Source organism: Wickerhamiella sorbophila (assembly GCF_002251995.1).
Source record: "Wickerhamiella sorbophila strain DS02 chromosome Unknown contig2, whole genome shotgun sequence".
Lineage (NCBI taxonomy): Eukaryota > Fungi > Ascomycota > Dipodascomycetes > Dipodascales > Trichomonascaceae > Wickerhamiella > Wickerhamiella sorbophila.
The window spans coordinates 327,385-348,667 of NW_020194005.1; the positions used below are offsets into that span (position 1 = coordinate 327,385).

General features: G+C 50.1%; 11 protein-coding genes across 11 annotated transcripts; 5 read left to right on the forward strand and 6 right to left on the reverse strand.

Annotated features, from left to right (window-relative positions):
- Nucleotide 1: 1 nt before the first annotated feature.
- Nucleotides 2–1,045, reverse strand: B9G98_03445 (Transcription initiation factor IIF subunit beta; the record flags this gene model as incomplete). The annotated part of the gene is made up of 1 exon (XM_024810002.1): nt 2–1,045. One exon carries the CDS (start codon nt 1,043–1,045, stop codon nt 2–4), a length of 1,044 nt encoding a protein of 347 aa, XP_024665770.1.
- A 53-nt stretch (nt 1,046–1,098) lies between these two features.
- B9G98_03446 (Protein SGT1) lies at nt 1,099–2,013 on the reverse strand (the record flags this gene model as incomplete). Its single annotated transcript, XM_024810003.1, has 1 exon — nt 1,099–2,013. The coding sequence occupies one exon, from the start codon at nt 2,011–2,013 to the stop codon at nt 1,099–1,101; it is 915 nt and encodes a 304-aa protein (XP_024665771.1).
- A 59-nt stretch (nt 2,014–2,072) lies between these two features.
- Nucleotides 2,073–3,290, forward strand: B9G98_03447 (20S-pre-rRNA D-site endonuclease NOB1; the record flags this gene model as incomplete). Its single annotated transcript, XM_024810004.1, has 1 exon — nt 2,073–3,290. One exon carries the CDS (start codon nt 2,073–2,075, stop codon nt 3,288–3,290), a length of 1,218 nt encoding a protein of 405 aa, XP_024665772.1.
- A 102-nt stretch (nt 3,291–3,392) lies between these two features.
- B9G98_03448 (hypothetical protein) lies at nt 3,393–4,883 on the forward strand (the record flags this gene model as incomplete). Its single annotated transcript, XM_024810005.1, has 1 exon — nt 3,393–4,883. One exon carries the CDS (start codon nt 3,393–3,395, stop codon nt 4,881–4,883), a length of 1,491 nt encoding a protein of 496 aa, XP_024665773.1.
- Nucleotides 4,884–4,941: 58 nt separating this feature from the next.
- B9G98_03449 (Actin) lies at nt 4,942–6,278 on the reverse strand (the record flags this gene model as incomplete). The annotated part of the gene is made up of 2 exons (XM_024810006.1): nt 4,942–6,062; nt 6,272–6,278. The coding sequence occupies 2 exons, from the start codon at nt 6,276–6,278 to the stop codon at nt 4,942–4,944; spliced, it is 1,128 nt and encodes a 375-aa protein (XP_024665774.1).
- A 921-nt stretch (nt 6,279–7,199) lies between these two features.
- On the forward strand, nt 7,200–8,177 carry B9G98_03450 (Nuc-1 negative regulatory protein preg; the record flags this gene model as incomplete). Its single annotated transcript, XM_024810007.1, has 1 exon — nt 7,200–8,177. One exon carries the CDS (start codon nt 7,200–7,202, stop codon nt 8,175–8,177), a length of 978 nt encoding a protein of 325 aa, XP_024665775.1.
- Nucleotides 8,178–8,781: 604 nt separating this feature from the next.
- On the forward strand, nt 8,782–11,832 carry B9G98_03451 (DNA repair protein rhp26; the record flags this gene model as incomplete). Its single annotated transcript, XM_024810008.1, has 1 exon — nt 8,782–11,832. The coding sequence occupies one exon, from the start codon at nt 8,782–8,784 to the stop codon at nt 11,830–11,832; it is 3,051 nt and encodes a 1,016-aa protein (XP_024665776.1).
- Nucleotides 11,833–12,618: 786 nt separating this feature from the next.
- Nucleotides 12,619–13,191, forward strand: B9G98_03452 (hypothetical protein; the record flags this gene model as incomplete). The annotated part of the gene is made up of 1 exon (XM_024810009.1): nt 12,619–13,191. The coding sequence occupies one exon, from the start codon at nt 12,619–12,621 to the stop codon at nt 13,189–13,191; it is 573 nt and encodes a 190-aa protein (XP_024665777.1).
- A 506-nt stretch (nt 13,192–13,697) lies between these two features.
- On the reverse strand, nt 13,698–16,625 carry B9G98_03453 (Glycine dehydrogenase (decarboxylating), mitochondrial; the record flags this gene model as incomplete). The annotated part of the gene is made up of 1 exon (XM_024810010.1): nt 13,698–16,625. The coding sequence occupies one exon, from the start codon at nt 16,623–16,625 to the stop codon at nt 13,698–13,700; it is 2,928 nt and encodes a 975-aa protein (XP_024665778.1).
- Nucleotides 16,626–16,944: 319 nt separating this feature from the next.
- B9G98_03454 (Putative transcription initiation factor TFIID subunit) lies at nt 16,945–19,698 on the reverse strand (the record flags this gene model as incomplete). Its single annotated transcript, XM_024810011.1, has 1 exon — nt 16,945–19,698. One exon carries the CDS (start codon nt 19,696–19,698, stop codon nt 16,945–16,947), a length of 2,754 nt encoding a protein of 917 aa, XP_024665779.1.
- A 45-nt stretch (nt 19,699–19,743) lies between these two features.
- On the reverse strand, nt 19,744–21,180 carry B9G98_03455 (Succinyl-CoA:3-ketoacid coenzyme A transferase 1, mitochondrial; the record flags this gene model as incomplete). Its single annotated transcript, XM_024810012.1, has 1 exon — nt 19,744–21,180. One exon carries the CDS (start codon nt 21,178–21,180, stop codon nt 19,744–19,746), a length of 1,437 nt encoding a protein of 478 aa, XP_024665780.1.
- Between the last annotated feature and the right edge of the window lie 103 nt (nt 21,181–21,283).

Consider the following 21,283-nt stretch of genomic DNA (forward strand, 5'->3'; position numbering starts at 1 on the left):
GCTAAAAAATAGTCTCCATGTCGTCATCACTGGGCTCCTCTTTAGTTTCAGGGTCCTCGAGTGTCCCCCCAGCTTCAAGCATTTGCTGCATAGCGATCCCCGTGCCCTTGTGCTGTTTGAAGTCGCTGCGTAGCCCATACTTGGTTGCGTATGGCCCTTTTTTATTGAGAATTGCAATTGTGTCCAACACCTCTTTCAGATAAGCTTCGGGCTGACGAGTACGTTCCCGAAGGCCCTTGAGAGTCCAGTACTCTGTTTCTTCAAACAAGCCGAACAACTTGTCCAACAACTCGCTTTTGGGAATACGAATGGCCTTTCCATCGCCCTGCCGAAGCATATCGCGCTTGTTCTGCGCTTTGAGCCAGACATTGCGTTGCTGGCGAAGCGTTGCACCGTATTTCACACCGCCAACTCCCGCTGTATCGTTGAGCAGAGTAACTTGTCGCTCGCTGTCCGGTTGCTCCATGATCTTGCGGCGTTTGACGACATTCGAGTAGTTTGGGTCTCTGAAATCAGGCGTAACAACACACTCATGGCAGGCCTGCCCGACAAGAGCTGTGCGTTTAGGTAGATGACGTATCACCGGCTGGTATTTATCGTAATTTGCATCCCGGTCCTGGGGATTTGAACTGTTCGCCTCTGCTGAGCCGGTCCGGCCGCTCGACTGGGGTAAATCCTGCTCCTTAAAAACATAGGTATTCTGGACAACTTGCTGCACAAGTGTCAGGTCGTAATCGTGGGGTAAATCGTGTGTCCGCTCGCTGTCATTCAGTGTGAGCCGCACCTTCCACTGCTTATCATCTTGCTGTCTCTTGATTCGGACTTTGCCCAGCTCTCGCCCCCCGAAATAGTCAACGTCCTTCCACTGTTCCAGCAAGAACCTTGGCATGCGAACCATCCAAACATTTGAGTGCGCCTGCGTTGTATCCAAATCCAGCGAGTCCTCGTACTTGTCGTCGTCCTCAAACTCCTCGCCTTTCACAGACGCTGGGGACAGGCTCACGTCGTCCTCAAACCCCGGCGATTGCGGTTCTTCTTTCATCATGATTACACAGCAGGTCCCCCCACCACGGGACTTGGAATTATACATGTACTTAGCTAGGTCCATTTTTTAGCCTCCATTCCACTAGGTGGCGTAATTTCAACTTTTCCTTTGCTCACTTCAGCCCAATTGGTGCTGAGCGTTGTGCCATTACTTTCAATGAAGCTCTTCATCATCGCTCGCTGCGCATCGGGGTCAGCATCCTTGTAGATTTTCTCAAAAAACGCTTGCGGGTCTCCCGATTCCTCTTCAGGCTCATCTTCGATATTCCATTCTTTCTCAAACGCTGCCTTGGGCTTGGCAAGGGGCTTCAGATCATCAGGAGTTTTGGCCAATTGACTCCAGTTGCCAGGGGACGCTTTCTCGAATGTGAGCTCGATTTTAGGCTTTACAATATCGATCTTTGCAGAACTAGGGTCAATTGGATGACTGAGGTCGAGCACAAAGTCGTAGGCCGGGATCTCAATTCGATCAGCGGAAATATCAACTTTGGTGGAGGAGGGGGCATCTCTGATAAATACTGACACTGTCACCTTGTTACCGATTTGGTACCAGTCTTTGCGGATACTTGGCTTGGCTACGGGCTCAGCGTTAGATGGGATCTCCACAAGCTCAGCTTGTTCGGTGGTTTCAGCCTCGATCTTTTGAAGCCAGATCGGGAGTGTCTTGTCGACACAATTGCATTTCTGCGCATACCTAATGGCTGCCTTTGCCTCTCCAACCTTTTTTAATTGGTAAAAGGCGATTGCTCTCCTCAGTTGAGCGTCTCCTCGCAAGCTCTCGTCTGTAGCTAACGACACAGCGGACTCGGCGTCATTCAAGGCTTCTGTCGGCTTTTGTAACCTCAGGTTGGCAATCGACCGTTTCAAGAAAAGCCTGGAGCTCGTAGGTGCAATTTTGAGCTCTTGGGTCGCTAATTCGACCGCCTTTTCGTAGTCCTTATTTTCCAGTGCCTGGTTGACTGCGTCCATTAAAATGTCGATTAAGTAATTAGCTTTCAATCAAATATTTTTTTTTTCACTGATCCAAAATGGCTAAAGTCCAAAAATTGGTAGTGGATGCAGGTCCTCTTTTGACACAATCTAGAGACGAGCTGAAATCTGCTGCAGAAGAGCTCTATACTACTCCAGAAGTCTTAAGCGAGATCAAAGACGAGACTGCGCGTCAACGGCTGGCCCTTTGGCGAGAAGAACTTCACATCCAAAGCCCCAGTGCAGATGCTATAAAATTTGTGAGTGCATTCGCTAAAAAGACTGGTGATGCTACTGTTCTTTCCGCTCCTGATATTGGCATCATTGCCTTGACTTATGACTTGCATTCTAAAGAAGGTCTCAAGTCTGCTCCCCAGGTTTTTGATCCCACAATGAAAGTAGTTGAACACCAAGGCCACAGCCAGCAGACTGAAGAGCAGACTGAGGAGCAGGCTGAGGAGCAACCCGATCAGGAAGAGTCTGAAAAGCCTGAGGATGATGAATGGGCTGTTGTCAAGCCTAAGCAAAAGGGACGACGGAAGCCCGCTCCTAAAAAGATTGTGCCAAAGGAACCAGAGGTAGAGGCAGCAAAAGAAAAGAAGCCCGAAACGAATGACGAAGAAGAAGACGATGACGATAGTGACTGGTCCGATGATGGATGGATTACCACAGAGAACCTGAAAGAACAGCTGGAGAAAGATAGCGCAGAGATGAGACCTATTGATAAGCCGGTTTCTGCCGCATTGGCTTCAAGGGATTTTGCCGTCCAGAACGTCTGTTTGCAAATTGGAATGGACGTTATCAACGACAACGGGCTGCGGGTCACCCAGCTCAAGACGTTCATGCAACGCTGCCATGCTTGCTTCCACTTACTGCCGATGCCCAAAGAGGGCTCGTCAAAGCAGTTTTGTCCTAGATGCGGTGGTCACACACTCACTCGGGTCACTGTGACCATCGGGAACGGCGAGATCCACGTTCACCTTAAAGCAAATATGCAATGGAAGACCCGAGGCGATCGCTACAGTCTGCCGAATCCCCAGTCGCGTCGAGCCCGCCGGGCTCAGCATGATGACAAGGTCGAATACTATGCTGAAGATCAGCCGGAGTATGCCAAGGCCGTTAAGCTGCAACAGCGGAAACAGCGTCAGAACGAAAAGCTCATTGCTGATTGGGTGGGGCCGTCAACCGGCGATTCAGGAGCATCACCGTTTGTTGGAAAACGAAACATGACCAGTCGCGTCAAGATTGGACGCGGCCGTAACGCTAATGCTAGTTAAATATATGTTTATTGATATGTGACCATCGGCGCCCCTGCAGGCAGCCTGCATAACAGCACATTACAAAGACTGAGCCACCGACGAACCACTTAGACAATCGCGATGGCCGACGCACTAGGAGCCCTGAGCTCGACTATTGAAGGGATACCTGGGTTTGGAGCAGTTTCCACTGTGTTCCAGGCCGCGGCCCCGGATGTTATAAAGACGAAGGACCCGTTCTACGAGGAGATCGATGGCGACAAGAAACGACGCAAGGCTCCTGGAAATGTGTCTGAGGTGCAACGGAAGCTATGGAAAAAGGTCATGAAGCGTGCATGGTATCACGACCGCAATTTCTGTAATTGTTTTCCCATTGATTTGGGTCTGGGCATCATTCCAATCGTCACCATTCTTCCGTTGATTGGACCATGGATCTGCTACACAATGCATGCTGAACTGATCAAATATGCTGCTGATGCCGGTTGTCCAAAGAAGACGTTGGCTAAAATGGGCGGCAATGTCACTTTCGACTTTCTCATCTCCATATGTCCAGTGCTAGGCTCGATTTTCTGCTGGATGAATGCATGCTCGACCAAAAACGCGGCGTTGTTTGATACATTTATGAGGAACCATGCGGCTAGACAAGAGGACCTAGTACAGCATTCCACGGAGGTTCATGATGTATTTCAGCAGGATCATCAAAGGCGGATGCAACAGGCACGCTCCGCACGGGATGCCGGCGCTGCTCCCCAGGCGAATGGGGGACAGGGCCAAAGGCCTCAGCCTCAGCAGCAAGGGATCCCTAAAAACCAGGTACCGAAACCCCAGCCAGCATATACTCAGACTCGACGGTCCAATTCGCCCGACCGATCAAACCAACCCACGAGGCCCAACCAGCCAGGAAACCAGCCAGGAAGCCAGACAGTAAACCCGTACCACCCCAAGAACCAGGCTGCTCAGCCACGCGCTCCAAATGGCTACCAGCCGCCGCGCCAGAATCCCTATCAGGCTCGAGACCAAAGCCCCCAGCGGCTGCCAAATCACAACCAGCCTCCGCAGCAGCCCCCCTATCAAACTCTGGATCAAAGTCCTCAGCGGCTTCGAAATCCCAATCAGCGATCTCAAGGGCCCTACCAACCACGAGATCAGAGCCCTCAACCGCGGGCTATGAATGGGTATCAGCCCCGTGACCAAAGCCCTCAACCGCGGGCTATGACCGGCCATCACCCCCGTGACCAGAGCCCTCACTCACAAACCCAGACTCGCGCTGGCCCTCCGCCGCATGCTCAAAATCCACCTCAAGCCCAGAACCCCTACAAACCACCGTACAATCCGTACCAGCAAAACCAGAGCCAGAAACAGAACCAGAACCCCGGACCTTACCAGCAAGCGTACCGACCACCGCGAACCCTTGAAGAAGCCCAAGCCCAAGACCTTGCCATGAGGACACGCCAGACCGCCAGACCTCCCCAGCCCGTGGCAACCCCTCAGAGCCAAGAAGAGCAGGACCTGGAGGCCGCTCTAGCGATCTCCCGACTACAGTACGAGCAGCAGCAACGAGCCACCACCGGCGGACAGTCGCTGCACATGCCTGACCCCAGGAACTATAGCTAGTACACTAATTTTTCTGCCATAAAGGCAACAATACGATCTACCAATACTACATAGCAGCTTAGAAGCAGCGGCGGTGGACAATCTCGGGTCCAGTCTCGTCGTACTCCTGCTTGGAGATCCAATTTTGCTGGAAAGTACCGAGAGAGGCCAGGATGGAACCACCGATCCAGACGGAGAACTTACGCTCAGGGGGAGCAATGATCTTGACCTTGATGGAAGAGGGGGCCAAGGCAGAGATCTCCTTCTGCATACGCTCGGCAATACCGTGGTACATGGTGGTACCACCGGAAAGAACGATGTTGCCGTAAAGGTCCTTACGAACATCAACATCACACTTGATGATGGAGTTGTAAGTAAGCTCGTGGATACCGGGAGACTCCAGGCCCAGAGCATCGGGGTGGAACAGAGCCTCGGGGCAGCGGAAGCGCTCGTTACCGATGGTGATGACCTGACCGTCAGGAAGCTCGTAGTTCTTCTCCAAAGAGGAGGACTGGGCGGCGGTCTGCATCTCCTGCTCAAAGTCGAGGGCGACGTAGCACAGCTTCTCCTTGATCTCACGGACGATTTCACGCTCGGCGGTGTTGGTGAAGGAGTGGCCACGCTCGGTGAGCAGCTTCATGAGGTGCTCGGTCAAGTCACGGCCAGCAAGGTCAAGACGCTTGATGGCGTGAGGGATGGAGTAACCGGTGTAGATGGGGACAACGTGGGAAACACCATCACCAGAGTCCATGACGATACCGGTGACACGACCAGTAGCGTACAGAGACAGAACAGCCTGGATCTGGACATAGAAGGCGGGAGCGTTGAATGTCTCGAAGATGATCTGGGTCATCTTCTCACGGTTGGACTTGGGGTTGACAGGAGCCTCGGTGAGCAAAATGGCGTGCTCCTCAGGGGCAACGCGCAGCTCGTTGTAGAAGGTGTGATGCCAGATCTTCTCCATATCGTCCCAGTTGGTAACAACACCGTGCTCAATAGGGTAGCGCAGGGTCAGAATACCACGCTTGGACTGAGCATCGTCACCGACGTACGAGTCCTTCTGGTTCATGCCAACCATCATACCGGGGTGCTTGGGGCGACCGACGACCGAAGGGAACACGGCGCGGGGCGCCTCGTCTCCGGAAAAGCCGGCCTTGCACATACCGGAACCATTATCAACAACAAGGGCATACGTATCGTCTATACTGTTAGTATTCAGCTTCAAAAAACGCGCGATTTTTCAAAAGCAACCCAAGGAGGCGCTGCCGCGGCGAGGGCGAGGCCGGGTACCGGTTAGCCCCGGTAACACGTCTCTTGTATTCCTCCACCGGCGCAATCACCTCAGAATTATGAGCCGCCTCCCTTTTAATCTTGCTTTTGCTGACGGGAAACCCGCCAAATGCACTTACCTTCCATGATGAGCCAGAGTTAGATAGGAAGAAGGGGCTGGGATTGGGTATTAATAACGCCGACCCTCCTGCTCGGCCCCGCGTACATCTGGGACTGCCACGTAAACATCCCGGAATGTGTGCAGCAAGAGCACACCACAGATTGCAATGGAACTAGTTTTATTGGAGATATTTGGTTGGTTTTGGATGTGTAGGCTGGACCCGGGACGCACCTGTCCCTCTTACATGAGGCCTCGAACAGTACATATTAGTTGGATCTACGGTGGTCTGAAACCTGCCCGGGGGACTTGTCAGCAACCTCTCGCTTGCAGCAAAATGATATGACCTGAGGGTGTTAGGCCAACTGCGTGCCCCGGACCAGCGGTTTGGTAATCAAAACCACACCATGAAAAAAACCGGCCGGCGCTCACGCATTTCCAGAGTGAACCCAAACCCCAAGCCAACGTCACCTTCGAGCCGCTGTGAGCACCCATGCATGAGCAAGGATCGACGACTAGGTAAAAGTCTCTTTCCCTATTGGCCGGAGCACTTTTCGCCAGGTTGACCTACTCAATGCCCTTGCCGCTCATTTTCTTTCAGTTTATTAAATCTCTGCCCCTACGCCAGCTCTAGGCGCCAGAGAGACCGCTTTCATAAGCGAACTGAGTCCTGTAGCTGCCTTCATATGGGAGGAAAAAAAACACCCCTTATAAACACCGGCCATGTTCCTTGCCCACTTCACACTCCCTCCCCATAGGATTCCAAAGAGCGCCGTTTTCGTGACGAAGTTGATTGAACTCGACTGCGGTATGAAATAAATAAATGGATAGGTTTTTATCTCTCCAGCACTTGACTTACTTCCGCCCACCAGGTTCTTGTTTTACCTCTGTTGCCCCACTCCTGCCCGCATCCGTGAAGGCAACCCCACGAAATTGCCCATAACCGCAATATGCTAGCGTCTCAAACACCCAAGTTATCGACGCCCAGTACAGATTCGGGCGCTCTTGCTCCGCCAGCAGCCCACGACCTGAACCACTCCGGTGATTCTGCCGAGCACCAGATCCACGTGCCCCCAGGGGCTCAGGCAGAACACCAACCCACCCCACAGGACTCTGCGATGGAAGTAGATAAACCCGTGGGCAAGACTGTGCCTGATTTTTATTATGAGTGCCACATGAGGGATCTGGTCGCTCTGGTCTCGCGGTTTCTGCAGGAAATCGTTGCTCTCAACGACACAATTCCTGTGAGCTCGGAAAATCTCACCCGTTTCCACTCTCGAACGCCCCCTGAAATTTCCATTCGCGACTACTTACAGAGAATCATTAGGTTTTGTTCGATTGACCGAGCCATTCTCATGGTCGTCATTTATTTTATCGATGTTCTTTCGCATTCCTACCAGCAGTTCCAGGTCAACACCCTTACCGTTCACCGATACATCGTTACCTCGGTCACTGTTGCCTGCAAAGGGTTATGTGACTCTTTTTGCACCAACGCACACTACGCCAAGGTCGGCGGCATCTCCACCGTCGAACTCAACATGCTGGAGGTCGAGTTTTTATCTAAAGTGCAGTACAAAATTGTGCCCCCGCCGGGCCGCCTTGACAGTTACTTCAAGCTAATGATGGAGAGAAACTCCGAAGGTATTGACTTTACAGCAAAAGGCCCGCTTCTGACCGGGCCCTGGGCGGGTCTGATCCCTCCTGGCTTGGCCCTGCCCGCTGATCGAGCTTGGACTCCTGAATCACTGCAAGACACACCTGAATGTGCCGAAGAAGCTGACTGTTCTGCCTCAAAAGAAAAACGCCGTACTGGGTTCAGAGCAGCCATGCGTGGCATGTCCAAGTTTCTCAATAATCCCAAAAAACGTCGTGACGTTGACGACGATGGCAGGCCCATTGTCGATATCACCAAGCGGTCTAAAGCCTAATTTAAAGCATCAACAACTACTACAAATACATTCCCTGTTTTTGCCTTCCTCTACTGCCCTTATTTTTTTTATTATTAGACGTATTTTATTTCCATTCACATCATTCTGTATACCGCTGCAGCATGCTCTCGAGTCTTTCCTGCATTAGCCTTCCACGTGCTCGTGCCCTTGCCCTTTTGCCGGGGTTGCTAGGAGTATGAGCCATAGCTAAGGTCCTGCATAGTCAGTAGGTCGATTGCAGAAGCGATGTGATAAGAAAGGTGTGTAGATGGCGTTCACGATGTGTTTGAGCTACATTTGACAAAGTCGATGAGCTCAATTGTGTTATCTTTGGCTATTGGTTTTGCAATTCGGCCTTTTCAACAAACCTCATTCTTTGGCGTTTTCAGTCCGTGCTCCAGTGCCTTAATGTAATTCCACTCCCTTCGATCTCTGATACCTCATAGTTCTACCACCCCTTCCCAAAACATAGCCCCTATGCTCGCTTTTTACGGTTATTGACATTAGATTGTCCTTCACGGCGTGATATGCTATTCCATAAATCCGACTCACATCACCTATCACGGCCATTTTAAAAGGCTTAAGTAAAATCTGACTTTTTTTTATGGATGCAGCATGGTCGGTTGATCAGGCAGATCTAGAGCGGCAGCTAGAACAGCAGGCGGCAGAAACATTAAAAGCACACGAAAATGAATTAGACGAGAAGAGATTGAAGAAAACTCGGCAGAAAATTACCGACATTTCGTCCAAAATCGCTGCCCTCACTGATAAAATAGAAAACCCCGCCACGCGCATTACTGAACGAGAGAAGGCCCGCGACGTCATCTTCAATTTACAGCGTAAAGATCTGGTTGGTTTACGGCGTGATGAAGCTGATATACTCGCCCGGATCGCTGAACGATCCAGTACCCAGCCCGAACAAGTGGCTTCTGGTAGACTCGCTGATGAAACGGAACAAGAGTACCTAGTTCGCACAGGAAAAATTACACCTTTCGGTAAACCAAGCCAGACTGAAGATGATCCCGATAGATCCCATCAAGATTTGAGTAGACCATCGACAATGCTTGCCCGTCAATTCAAACGTCGACGAGTAGATTCTACACTAGAATCCGACTCGGAGGCAACTGACGAAGAAGATCCAGTTCTGATCAAAAGGGAGCCAATTGACTCTGATTATTCCGACGAGGAATTTGAATCAAGGTCAACAACGTCTGCTCAAGACGAAGATGATGGTAATGTAGGGTACTATCACCGCAGACTTGACCAGTGGACTAAAATGCGAAAGGCGCTGAGAAAAGAATTGCATCAATCCATTGATGAAACCAAGGAGGAATGGGAACTACCGCATCCTGAATACGAAGATAAAGTGCTGGATCCAGCAGCAGGTTTCAAAATACCTGGCGATATTTGGACCAGTCTGTTTGCATATCAAAAAACAGGCGTCAGGTGGCTCTGGGAGCTGTACAACCAGCGAACTGGAGGCATCATAGGCGATGAAATGGGTCTAGGAAAAACTGTGCAGGTCGCTGCCTTCTTGGCGGGCTTGCACTATTCAGGTATGCTGAAAAGACGGCCAGCTTTAATAGTATGTCCAGCAACAGTAATGAGTCAATGGGTCACTGAGCTTCACCAATGGTGGCCACCGTTGCGAGTCGCCATTTTGCATTCAATTGGTACCGGCATGTCAGGATCGGGCCGAGCAGGCCCGGATAGTGATTCCGAGGACGAATCGGTTCTGGCTCAGTCAAAAATTGCTGCCAGTAGTTTACTCAAAGGTATGTTTGAAACGGGTCATGTAGTGATCACAACTTATGCTGGTATCAAGGTCTATTCAAAGTACATTTTGCCCAAGGTCTGGAGCTATTGCTGTTTGGACGAAGGACATAAAATCCGCAATCCAAACAGCGAAGTCAGTCTCAATTGCAAACAGATCAAGACACATTATCGATTAATTTTGTCTGGTACACCAATTCAAAACAACCTGATCGAACTATGGAGCCTTTTCGATTTTGTTTTTCCAGGAAAGCTGGGTACACTACCGGTTTTTCAAAACCAATTCTCTATTCCAATCAACGTGGGCGGCTATGCCAATGCCACTAATATTCAGGTTCAAACCGCCTACAAGTGTGCTGTTGTTCTGCGCAACTTGATTGCACCGTATTTGCTGAGACGTATGAAAAGCGATGTTGCAACCGACCTGCCTCAAAAAACAGAAAAAGTTCTATTCTGTAAACTCACAAAGGCTCAAAAAGAGGCTTATAGCACTTTTCTAAAGAGCGATGAAATGAATTCAATCATGGCTGGCCGTCGCCAGGTACTTTATGGTGTTGACATCCTGCGAAAAATCTGTAACCACCCTGATCTTTTGACCAGAGAAGTATCATCCCACAAAGCCAGCTATGGGGATCCCAGCAAGAGCGGGAAGATGCAAGTCGTTAAAGCTCTACTTGAATTATGGACTAGTCAAGATCACCGCACATTACTATTTACACAAACTCGGCAAATGCTCGATATTCTGGAGCCATTTGTTGCTAGAATGAACTTGAAATACCTGCGAATGGATGGCTCCACACAAATCGCTCAGCGACAAAGCTTGGTATCAACCTTCAATAACAATCCCGACTACAAGGTCTTTTTGCTCACCACTAAAGTCGGCGGTTTGGGAGTTAATTTGACCGGTGCCGACAGGATTATAATTTACGATCCTGATTGGAACCCAAGTACAGATGTGCAAGCTCGGGAGCGTGCATGGCGGTTAGGCCAAAAGAAAGAGGTTGTGATTTACCGTCTCATGATTGCCGGATCAATCGAAGAGAAGATCTATCACCGCCAAATTTTTAAACAGTTTCTCACGAACAAAATTCTCAAGGATCCCAAACAGAAGCGTTTTTTCAAGAACACTGACCTCCACGATCTTTTTTCCCTTGGCGACAGTGCAGAAACTGGCGAGCTGTTCGCCGGAACTGAGAAAAAAGTGCAACAACAAGCAGTAAAGGCTGATGATGATATTGACCAAGTTGCCGGCATTTCTCGTCAAGATGATTTCAAAACGAGTGAGGATCCAAAAGCTGGCGACGAGGGGCTTCTTGAGGGATTGTTCGCAAAGGCCGGCGTTCACAGTACGCTGGAGCATGATGCGGTCATGGACGCTTCACGGCCCGACACGGTCCTGATGGAGCGAGAGGCAACGAGAATAGCAAATCAAGCTGCTGCAGCACTCAAGGAATCCCGCAGAGAAGCTCGGCGGCACAAAATCGGAACACCAACTTGGACGGGGCGTTTCGGCAAGGCTGGCAAACTTCCTCCCACCAGCAAAGTCCACAGTGCATCACCCAGTCCATCACCAAGCTCAGTGTCGATTCTCGAGGGATTAAAAGTCAAGCGTGAACTCGAAACTAAAACCACTGCCAGCGACTCGTACCTCCCGGATAATGTCTTGAAGCTGCATACTGCTGCTATAACCCGTATCCGTGACTACCTGGCGTTGCAGCGCGAATACAGTGCAAAGTCCGCTGAAATTGTCAAAAAGTGTGACATCAAGCTCGACAGTGATCAGTCGGTTGCGAATCTACGGCATATGTTAAAGAATGTGGCTACATGGGACTCTTTGAAGAGTCAGTGGCAACTAAAACCCGAATTCCAACCCGAAACGTAAACCGTTGCACGTCTAATTTTTAATTTTAATTTACCCGAAGCAGGATTCACGCGGGAGTCTGGGGATGTTGCATGGTTATTTTTAACCCACCTTACCCTAGGCACTTTTTCGGGGTTCACAAACCCGCCATCCATAGACAGGATCGAAAGGGATGGAGGTTCGGAAAGTGAAAACCTTTTCGGTATATAAAAAAATTGCTGGAAAATAGTGTATAGAGATCAACGGGGTTCGGTAACGTGTCGAAACCGATCCGTGCCATGAGAAAGGTGGGCAGTATCCTTGCGAGTTATGGTCTCCTACACCGAGACTGCCGTGTTTGGCTGCATCGGCAGGTGGTTTAAGGACTCAAAATACCCCTTGTAATTTGTCTCGCTGTTAGAGGCGATCAATTGCCATGATACCTACGTAAAGCAGTTTAAAACTTAATGAACCGCGTTTAGGCACAAAAAGTAATCGAATCCGCTTTTTCCAACCCGGACTAAATTCCTTGCCATGCAGGTCAGCATTGGATGCAGTATTACGTCGTCTTGGCAAAACTAAACCTGCTCCAGCAATTGTTTGGATGAAGGGACGGACGGGTTAAAAGGAAAAGGGGTGAATACTAATATTCCTAGCGTACTCTTAAAATTCGTCTGGCAATTGCTCCGTTTCCTAGCGGAAAAAGATGCACCAAGTTGGCGAGCCTAAACGAGCGATCGCGCGCACTGACCTGCAGCATGCAGCTGCGCAGACCCAGGGACAAGTGTCTATATAAACACCGCCAGGAGTGCTCTACCCGTCATCACAATGAAGTTCGCTTTCGTCGCCGCCATTATTTCCGCCGTTTCTGCTGCCAGCTTGCCTTACTGCCCTCTCCCTGAGCCTGCCCAGCCTGAAGCCCCCTCGGCTCCTGCTCCTCCCGCTTCCTCTACTGCTCCTGCTCCTCCCGCTTCTTCCTCTCCTGGCTCCTCCAGCAGCGGCTTTGCTGTCGGTGATGTTGTTGGCATTATCACCATCCACTCCGGTAGCGATGTTCAGTTCCAGGGCGTCGGTGTCAACCCCGACAACAAGCTCGGCATCCATGCCACAACCGAGAACGTCAACTACGTCCTCGAGAAGGGCAACTCTGATGGCACCTTCCAGGTCAAGATCCAGAATACCAACAACTTCCTGGCTGTCACTGCCGGTTACCTCGAGATCCAGCCCAGTGCTGGTATGGACTGGACCATCGATGGCAGCGACCTTGTTTTGAGCACTGCCGGCAACCGTGGTTTCGTTGTCTGCCCCAGCGACGGTAACACCATCAAGTACTCATCTGACAACTGTTCCGACCCCGTTGGCGTCGCATTACACCTTGTCAAGCCTGGTTCTTCGCCCTAGATAATGTTGTATAGCCGTATCTCGTTTATGCCCTAACGCTTTATGATTCTAGTTGACCCTGCGTGATTACACAATTGGCCTGGCGTAATTCACCTGCACGTGTGGGTACTAAACAACGTACATAAGCCGTATGAGTATGCGGTAGCTCACAAGACTGGGAGCAGTTGAAAAGTAAGCTGATTTAATAAAATTTCATTAACGATACTAAAACGACTCCAAAAGGGATATCGCGAGTTTCCACCACGACAGGGTAACTCGAGATTACAAAACCGGCTTGGGCATATTTTTCTTTTCATCAATGTCATAGGCGCCCAGAGTCACGGTTTGTATGAGCTACCCTCAGGCCGTGCTAGGGTATCCTTAGATTGAAGATTTCTCGAGTTTCGTCTAAACCGGACCTTTTACGTATTTGGTCCGTATGAACCAGACTCCGACATAATTTCATAATGCTAGTAATTACTGTGTTGAACTACCTGTTGACTTAGTGTTGAATAAGTAAATAAAGTTTAGTCAAGGTCTGCGTGGGCCTCGACGGGGTCACAAGTGCAGAACAAGTTAGTGTCACCGTAAGTATCGTCGACGCGGGTCACCGAGGGCCAGAACTTGCGCTCCTTGAGGTTGGGGACGGGGAATGCGGCTTTCTCGCGCGAGTACACGCGATTCCACTCACCAAGCAACAGGTCCTCCTGGTTGTGAGGAGCATGTGCCAAGACGGAGTCGGTGTAGGCAACCTTGCCATCCTCGATCTCCTTGATCTCCTCGCGGATGGCGATCATGGCATCACAGAACCGGTCGAGCTCAACAAGGGACTCGGACTCGGTGGGCTCAACCATCAAAGTACCAGCGACAGGCCACGACATGGTGGGAGCGTGGAAAGAGTAATCCTGCAAACGCTTGGCGATGTCAATTGCCTCAACACCCAGAGCCTTGAAAGGCCGCAAGTCGATAATAAACTCGTGAGCACACCGGCCTTGGTTGTTGACATATGCCACCTTGTAGTGGTTTGCAAGGCGCTCCTTCATGTAGTTTGCACTAAGAAGGGCAATCTCAGTGGCAGATTTGAGACCAGCTCCGCCCATAAGCTTGATATAAGCCCAGGGGATGGGCAGAATACCCGCAGAACCCCAAGGCGCAGCGGACACTGCCTCGATGGCCTGTCCGAGCTCGCGAGCAGGAAGCTCGATTTCGTGATGGGCGGGCAGGAAAGGAGCCAAGTGGCTGCGTACACAGATAGGCCCAACACCGGGACCACCACCGCCGTGAGGAATACAGAACGTCTTGTGCAGGTTCAAGTGGCAAACATCGGCACCAATATCACCTGGAGAAGTCAAGCCAATCTGTGCGTTCATGTTAGCACCGTCCATGTAAACTTGACCGCCGTGGGAGTGGACAATATCAATAGCCTTCTTGACAGTGGGCTCGAAAACACCAAAGGTTGAGGGATAGGTGATCATAATAGCTGCGAGATCATCCTTGTGCTTCTCAGCCTTGGCCTCAAGATCAGTTAAGTCAAGCTCACCCTGAGGAGTACACTTAATAGGAACAACCTTCATACCGCACATAGCAGCAGAAGCGGGATTGGTGCCATGTGCAGACACGGGGATCAAACAAATGTTGCGCTTGCCTTCGCCCTTAGACTTGAGATAAGCCTTGATAGCTTGCAATCCGGTGAATTCACCCTGAGCACCAGAGTTGGGCTGCAAAGAAGTGGCTGCAAAGCCGGTGATATCCGCCAGGTCATTCTCCAGCTCCGTAATGAGCTCTTGGTAGCCCTTGGTTTGATCCAGAGGAGCAAAAGGATGCAAATTTCCAAACTCGGGCCAGGTAATAGGAACCATTTGGACAGTGGCATTCAGCTTCATGGTGCACGATCCCAAAGGAATCATAGAATTAGCCAGCGAAAGATCCTTAGATTGCAGCTGGGTCATGTAACGAAGAAGCTCGGTCTCAGAATGGTACTTGTTGAAAACAGGCTGCTGCAAGTACTTGGAGGTTCGGGGGCATGGCACACTGACGGCATAGTCGACGGCCTCGGGTGCCTTACCGCCAAAGAGCTCGCAAAGAGCAGCAAAGTCCTCGGTGGTGACAGACTCATCGAGAGAAACAGAAACAGTCTTGTCATCGATCTTGTACAAGTTGATACCCTTGGAAAGAGCGTCAGTCATGATAGCATCAGCGCTAGGAACAGAAACAGTAAGAGTGTCAAACCAGGACTTGTTCAGAACCTCATATTTCTCGGAGATGACCTGGGCAAGCGCGGTAGTCAAAGAGTTGATACGCTCAGCGATCTTTCTCAAGCCCTCGGGACCGTGGTACACAGCATAGAAGGCAGAAATATTGGCCAAAAGTGCCTGGGCGGTGCAAATGTTGGAGGTAGCCTTTTCGCGACGGATGTGCTGCTCACGAGTCTGTAAAGCAAGACGATAGGCAACGTTGCCCAGACGATCCTTCGACTTGCCCACAATACGACCGGGCAACTTACGCTTAACGCTGTCCTTAACGGCAAAGTAGGCTGCGTGTGGACCACCATAGCCCATAGGAACACCGAAGCGCTGAGTAGTTCCAACAACAATATCGGCACCAAACGTAGAAGGAGGCTCGATAATTGTCAAGGCCATAAGGTCTGCAGCGACAGTGAAAGTACCGCCTGCGGCATGAATAGCATCAGCAGTAGCCTTCCACTCACCAATGGAACCATTAGCAGCAGGGTACTGAATCAGGGCACCGCAAGAACCCTCAAAGTTGTTATCCTCGGGCAAACCATACTTGACCTGGATACCCAGGCCAGAAGCACGGGTCTCGAGAACCGCACGGGTCTGAGGGTACACGGATTCGTCAACGTAGTAAATGGGCTTTTTACGGTTGAGCCCCACGAAGCTCATAATCATAGCCTCGGCAGCAGCTGTGGCCTCGTCGAGAAGAGAGGCGTTAGCAACGTCCATACCAGTCAATTCAGTAACCAAAGTTTGATAATTGATGAGAGACTCCAAACGGCCCTGAGAAATTTCAGGCTGGTAAGGCGTGTAAGAGGTGTACCATTGAGGGTTTTCCAGCAAGTTGCGCTGGATAACTAGAGGTAGCAATGTATTGTAGTAGCCGCGGCCAATGAAAGACCGGAGAACCTTGTTCTTAGAGGCAATCTCTTTGAGGCGGGCCAGCAGCTCCGTCTCGGAGAACCCCTTGGCGGGCTCGATGGCAAGAGGACGCTGGAAAAGAAGATCCTCAGGCACCACGGACTTGACAAACTCATCCATGGAGGGGGAATTGGCTACTTTCAGCATGGCATCGATGTCCTTTTTGTCGGAAACACCATTGTGACGGCGTTTATAAGTGTCGAGCGGGTCGAGAGCATTCGTGGAGAGGCTCCGGGCGGGCATCACGACCCGCGTTCGCATGGCCAGACGAGCAGCCAGAGCAGTGCGAGCACGAAACATTAATGCAATGGGGGATTTGGGAGAGGTGGATGTAGTAGAAGAAAAAGAAAAGAAGAAAAACTTACCCGCATATATTTGATAAGGTTTGGGGGTACCCCGTCGCTTACCCGGTTTACCCTGGTCAGCCCGGGCCTGCAGGGTGCAGTGGAGACCCGAAGATCACCGGAGTCCGGGTGAGCCCGGATCGCTGTGCAAAGACTCTGGCACAGACAGCGGCGGGGAATTTCGCAAAATTCCGGGGTACAATATAGGGCGGAAACGGTTTTGAAAAAATATAATTCAGAATTATAGTATGCAGTAAATAGTTTAACAAAATACTTTAAGGCAATTGTGGCAATGAAACAGGAACATTCGCATCTGCTGATGCAGTTCCACCGCCGGTGTAAATATCATTGTACATGGGACATGACTTGTTGGTTTTAATATGACCAACAGCACCGCATGTAGCACACTTGCGGGTAGTTGATTTGATTTTCTGTCCAGTTTTGACATCGCCCTTGGTGGCTTTGCGGGCATTACGCCTATCCTTGTTGCGCTGTAACCGAGCCAGCTCTTCCTCAAGGATTTTACGATTCCGCTTGTTAAGCTGAACGTCCTCCGTAACGCTGATTTTGTCAGGGGCGCGTTGTGCATCTTCCAAGCCTTGGCGACGTTTGACATAGGCACGAATCACATTGGCGTCAGTGACGATTTCAGTTTTGCGAACCAGAACGTCATTCTCGTCTTTGATCATTCGAGTTATACGCAGCACATTCTGACCAGTAACCCCATCGTCTTCTTCTGCGACAGGAGTCTCTTGGCGAGGGTGGTTTTCGGCAGGTAGTTGACGTGGATCAGTGACTCTGAGGCTCTTTGCCTGGGCATACCACACGCGTTTGATTTCCTCATCATATGATCGTTGTTGCAAAGCCACATTGTAACTGTGTCCGCCTAGTTTCGATTTGTCCACTTTGTCTTCATTAGCGGCCTTGAAACCACCTTTCATAGATGTCCGCAGGAAACTGAAACCCTCACCACGAGCAGTAGGATCGCCATCACCATGCAATTGCAACATAGCTTTGCCTTGAATGGCATTGATAAAGTTTCGTGAAATATTCCAAGGTGCAAGTTGTTCTTCCAAACTCATACCATCGTCATCCCGATCATCGTCTACTGTCTTTCCGTAACCAGAATCCTCTAGGTGCTGTTGGCCGACTTGCATTGCCTCAAGCAGAGCAATATCCTCAGGAGCAATCATGTTTCGAATCGCCTCCTCATTGGGCAAATCATTACCCTGTTTGACCTTCCAGAACCCCTGATCTTTACCAGACCGCTGGTATTCCATAAACTCCTTTAGACGCTGGCGATTTTGCATGTCATTTTGATCGGGGAAATGTGCAGAAATATCGCGGACCTGAAGACGCTGGTTGGCATCCTTGTTGAGTACTCGGTAAACGATCATTTTTAATCTGTTTTTGGATGCAGTAGTGACCTTACGAGAGTGCGGACCCGGAATCAGGGTTACAGGGAAAGTTTGACCGGCGACAAACAAATAAGGGATTTGTCGTAAAAAGTACCGCTGTCCTCGTGCCTTGGTTGTACTTCGCACAAGTAAAAAGTCAGTTTTGCGGGGGTCATGTTGGAAAATAGGTGCACGAATAAGCTGGTTGTAGAGAGTTGGCACAACATTTCCAGGTTCAACAAAACCAAAATTCCAGAACGCACTGCGATCTTGCACATCGAGGACATGTGTTTCACCAATGGCTAATTTAGGACGATTTGTATCCTCTGGAGTCTTTTTGCGATAATAGTTGATAAGCTTGGACCCCATGCCGACATTGGAAAGAACCAATGGGAATTCCTCGCAGTATTCGATAAGGAAGAAAGGAGCGTTGTCACCCAACGTCAAATCACTGGACTTTGCAAGAAGCTGAGAAATGGGTTTCCCCTTGTCTTTCTTCTTTTTGCGCGACTTTGGGGGCAAAAATGTAATGACTTGACCGGGCTTGACATTGAATTTCGGACGATGCCACGATCGAGTTTGGGCCTTGGAAAGCCGCACCTTGTAAAACGGTGACTGCAAACGCAAGGCGACCAAAGAATGGTCAATGTTGAGATTGCCAATAGTGGAGCGAACCTTGTTTTGATAGTTTTCTTTGAGTAATTCATAAGCCTGATCGTTGGAAATATTGTAACGGCTCTGCAGCGAAGTTTGACGAGTAAACACCGGACCATTAGAACGGTGGTTCACAAACAAAAGATGAGGATCGTTCATGTTGATCTGCACCTTGGGTTTAGCCAGTTGATAAGATCCATCCAAAATAGCAGCCTCGTCTTCACTGTTATAGACTTCGTCCAAATAAATATTAATATCTTGTGGATTGACATCATCCATAGGGGTATCAGGAGCATCTTTGTCTCCGATTTCCAGCAGTTTGTCCCAGTCTGCTGCCGCAGAGTCAAGATTTGAGTCACCAGGCAAAGCAGAATCATCGGGGCCCTCAGACGCGTCAATAGTGGTTGGAACTTCCTTGCTTTCAATTGTGACAATACCACTGCGTTGCGGTGGACGCATTGTAGCGGTCTTGAACAAACTACGATAGTCGGGCTCGACATCCAGGCGGAGCTGGCTGGGCACACAGGGACGCAAAATACGAGGTTGCGAAATCGTGAGCTCCGCAGGCTTTGGGCTGAACAGAGTGTTCATTTTAAGGATCTGGTGGGGTTCAAAATCAGGATAATAAAGCTTGAGCAACTGTCTTTTGACTTCCTCCTGGTCGACTTGGGGCTCCTCGGGGGCATCGTCCATTTCGACGTCTAGATCTTCTTCGCCAACCAATTCAGCAGTAAAAGACTTTGTCCAGTCATTTGGATCTTCTTCGTCGCCTTCGATCGGCTCGCCACCGGCCAAGTCGTCGTCGGCTCCAAACAGATCGTCATCGTCGTCATCTGCGAGCTCGTCCTCGCCCTCAAAGTCCACAGCATCGTCTGCGTGTTTGATGGCATCGGCACCACTCAAATTTTCTGGAATCAACGACTTCAAACCGCCTCCTGTGCCGGCAAGCAGTTTGGTGATTTCGTCCTCTTCTGACATGGAAGCTGCTGAGTAACAATAGGGCTAACGAATATATCAAGAATCTTAAAGTTTAGGGCTAGAGCTGAGTTGTTCTCGGAAAGGAGCGTCTGTTTTGCTCTTCACTTCTTCGAGAGTTGCACCCGGCTGCAATTCGGTCAAAATAAGACCTTCGTTGTCGACCTTGAACACGGCGAGCTCAGTAATGATGACCCGAGCAACTCGTGATCCGGTCAGAGGGTTTGAACACTGCTTGACAATCTTTGGCTTGCCATCTTTAGTGGTGTGAGTAGTACAGACCACAACCTTGGTCTCTTCTGGGTTCGAAACAAGATCCATTGCACCGCCCATGCCTTTGATATTGCCAGGGACACCCCAGTTGGCCAGATCACCGTACTGGGATACCTCCATAGCGCCGAGAACCGTGCAATTGATTTTGCCTGCTCGAATCATGGCGAAGGAATCTTGAGACCCAAACACAGATGCACCAGGGAGAAGCGTGACCGTCTCTTTGCCCGCATTAACGATATCCGGATCAACTTGAGACTCGGTAGGGTAAGGTCCAACCCCGAGGATGCCATTCTCAGATTGGAAAACCACCGAGACGTTGGGGTCGATATAGTTTGGCGCAAGAGTTGGCAGACCGATACCAAGGTTGGCGTAAGATCCATTTTCGAATTCCTTGGCTACTCGGCGGGCAATTACCACTCGAGGATCACTGTCGTTATCAGACTTGGTATGGTCACGAGCAAGCTGCAAACTTTCAATATGCTTCGGTTCAGTTGATTGAATGACCTTGGTGACATGGATGCCCGGAACATGCACTTCGTTGGGCTCGATTGATCCAACAGGAACAATCTCATCGGCCTCGACCAGGGTGACAGCAGCGGCTTGGGCAAACACCTGATTGAAGTTCAAAGTTGTGCCCCTGAACACGAGGTTTCCCAACGCATCGGCTTTCCAGCACTTTACGAGGGCAACGTCTCCAGGTAGGGCTTCTTCCAAAAGATACTTTTTGCCATTGAACACCCGGGTCTCCTTTGCCTGGCTGTACTTTATCACCTCTCCTTTGTCGTTGTACTTGACGGGCATCTTGCCCTGCTCAATCCAGGTATCTGCTCCTGTTTTCGTATAGAATGCAGGAATGCCCGATGCAGCTGCCCGACATCGCTCGCTGATTGTTCCTTGCGGGGTAAGCTCAATCTCGATCTTGCCGGAGAGGTAACTGTTCATGAGCGGCTTCGAACGTCCCATATAGGACATGATCATCCTGGATACCTGGCCTGCCTCTATCAATTTATCAGAGCCAATGTGGTTGAGCCCGCCATTGTTCGATACAATCGTTAGGTTCTTGATTCCCGGCTGTTTGGCGATTGCAGCGAAATAAGTCTCTGGAATTCCGCTAAGTCCAAAGCCTCCACATAACAAAGTCTGATTCGACTTAATATACTTTAGCGCATCCGCTATAGTTCCAATTTTGGAGAGATGGCTCAACTTCGACATTGATGTAACCAACCGGCTATAGAGGGTTAGGCTGATTTCGTCCCAAACTCAACATCTTAGCACCCCGTGCATCTAGGGGGGTACCAGACCACGTGATATTATG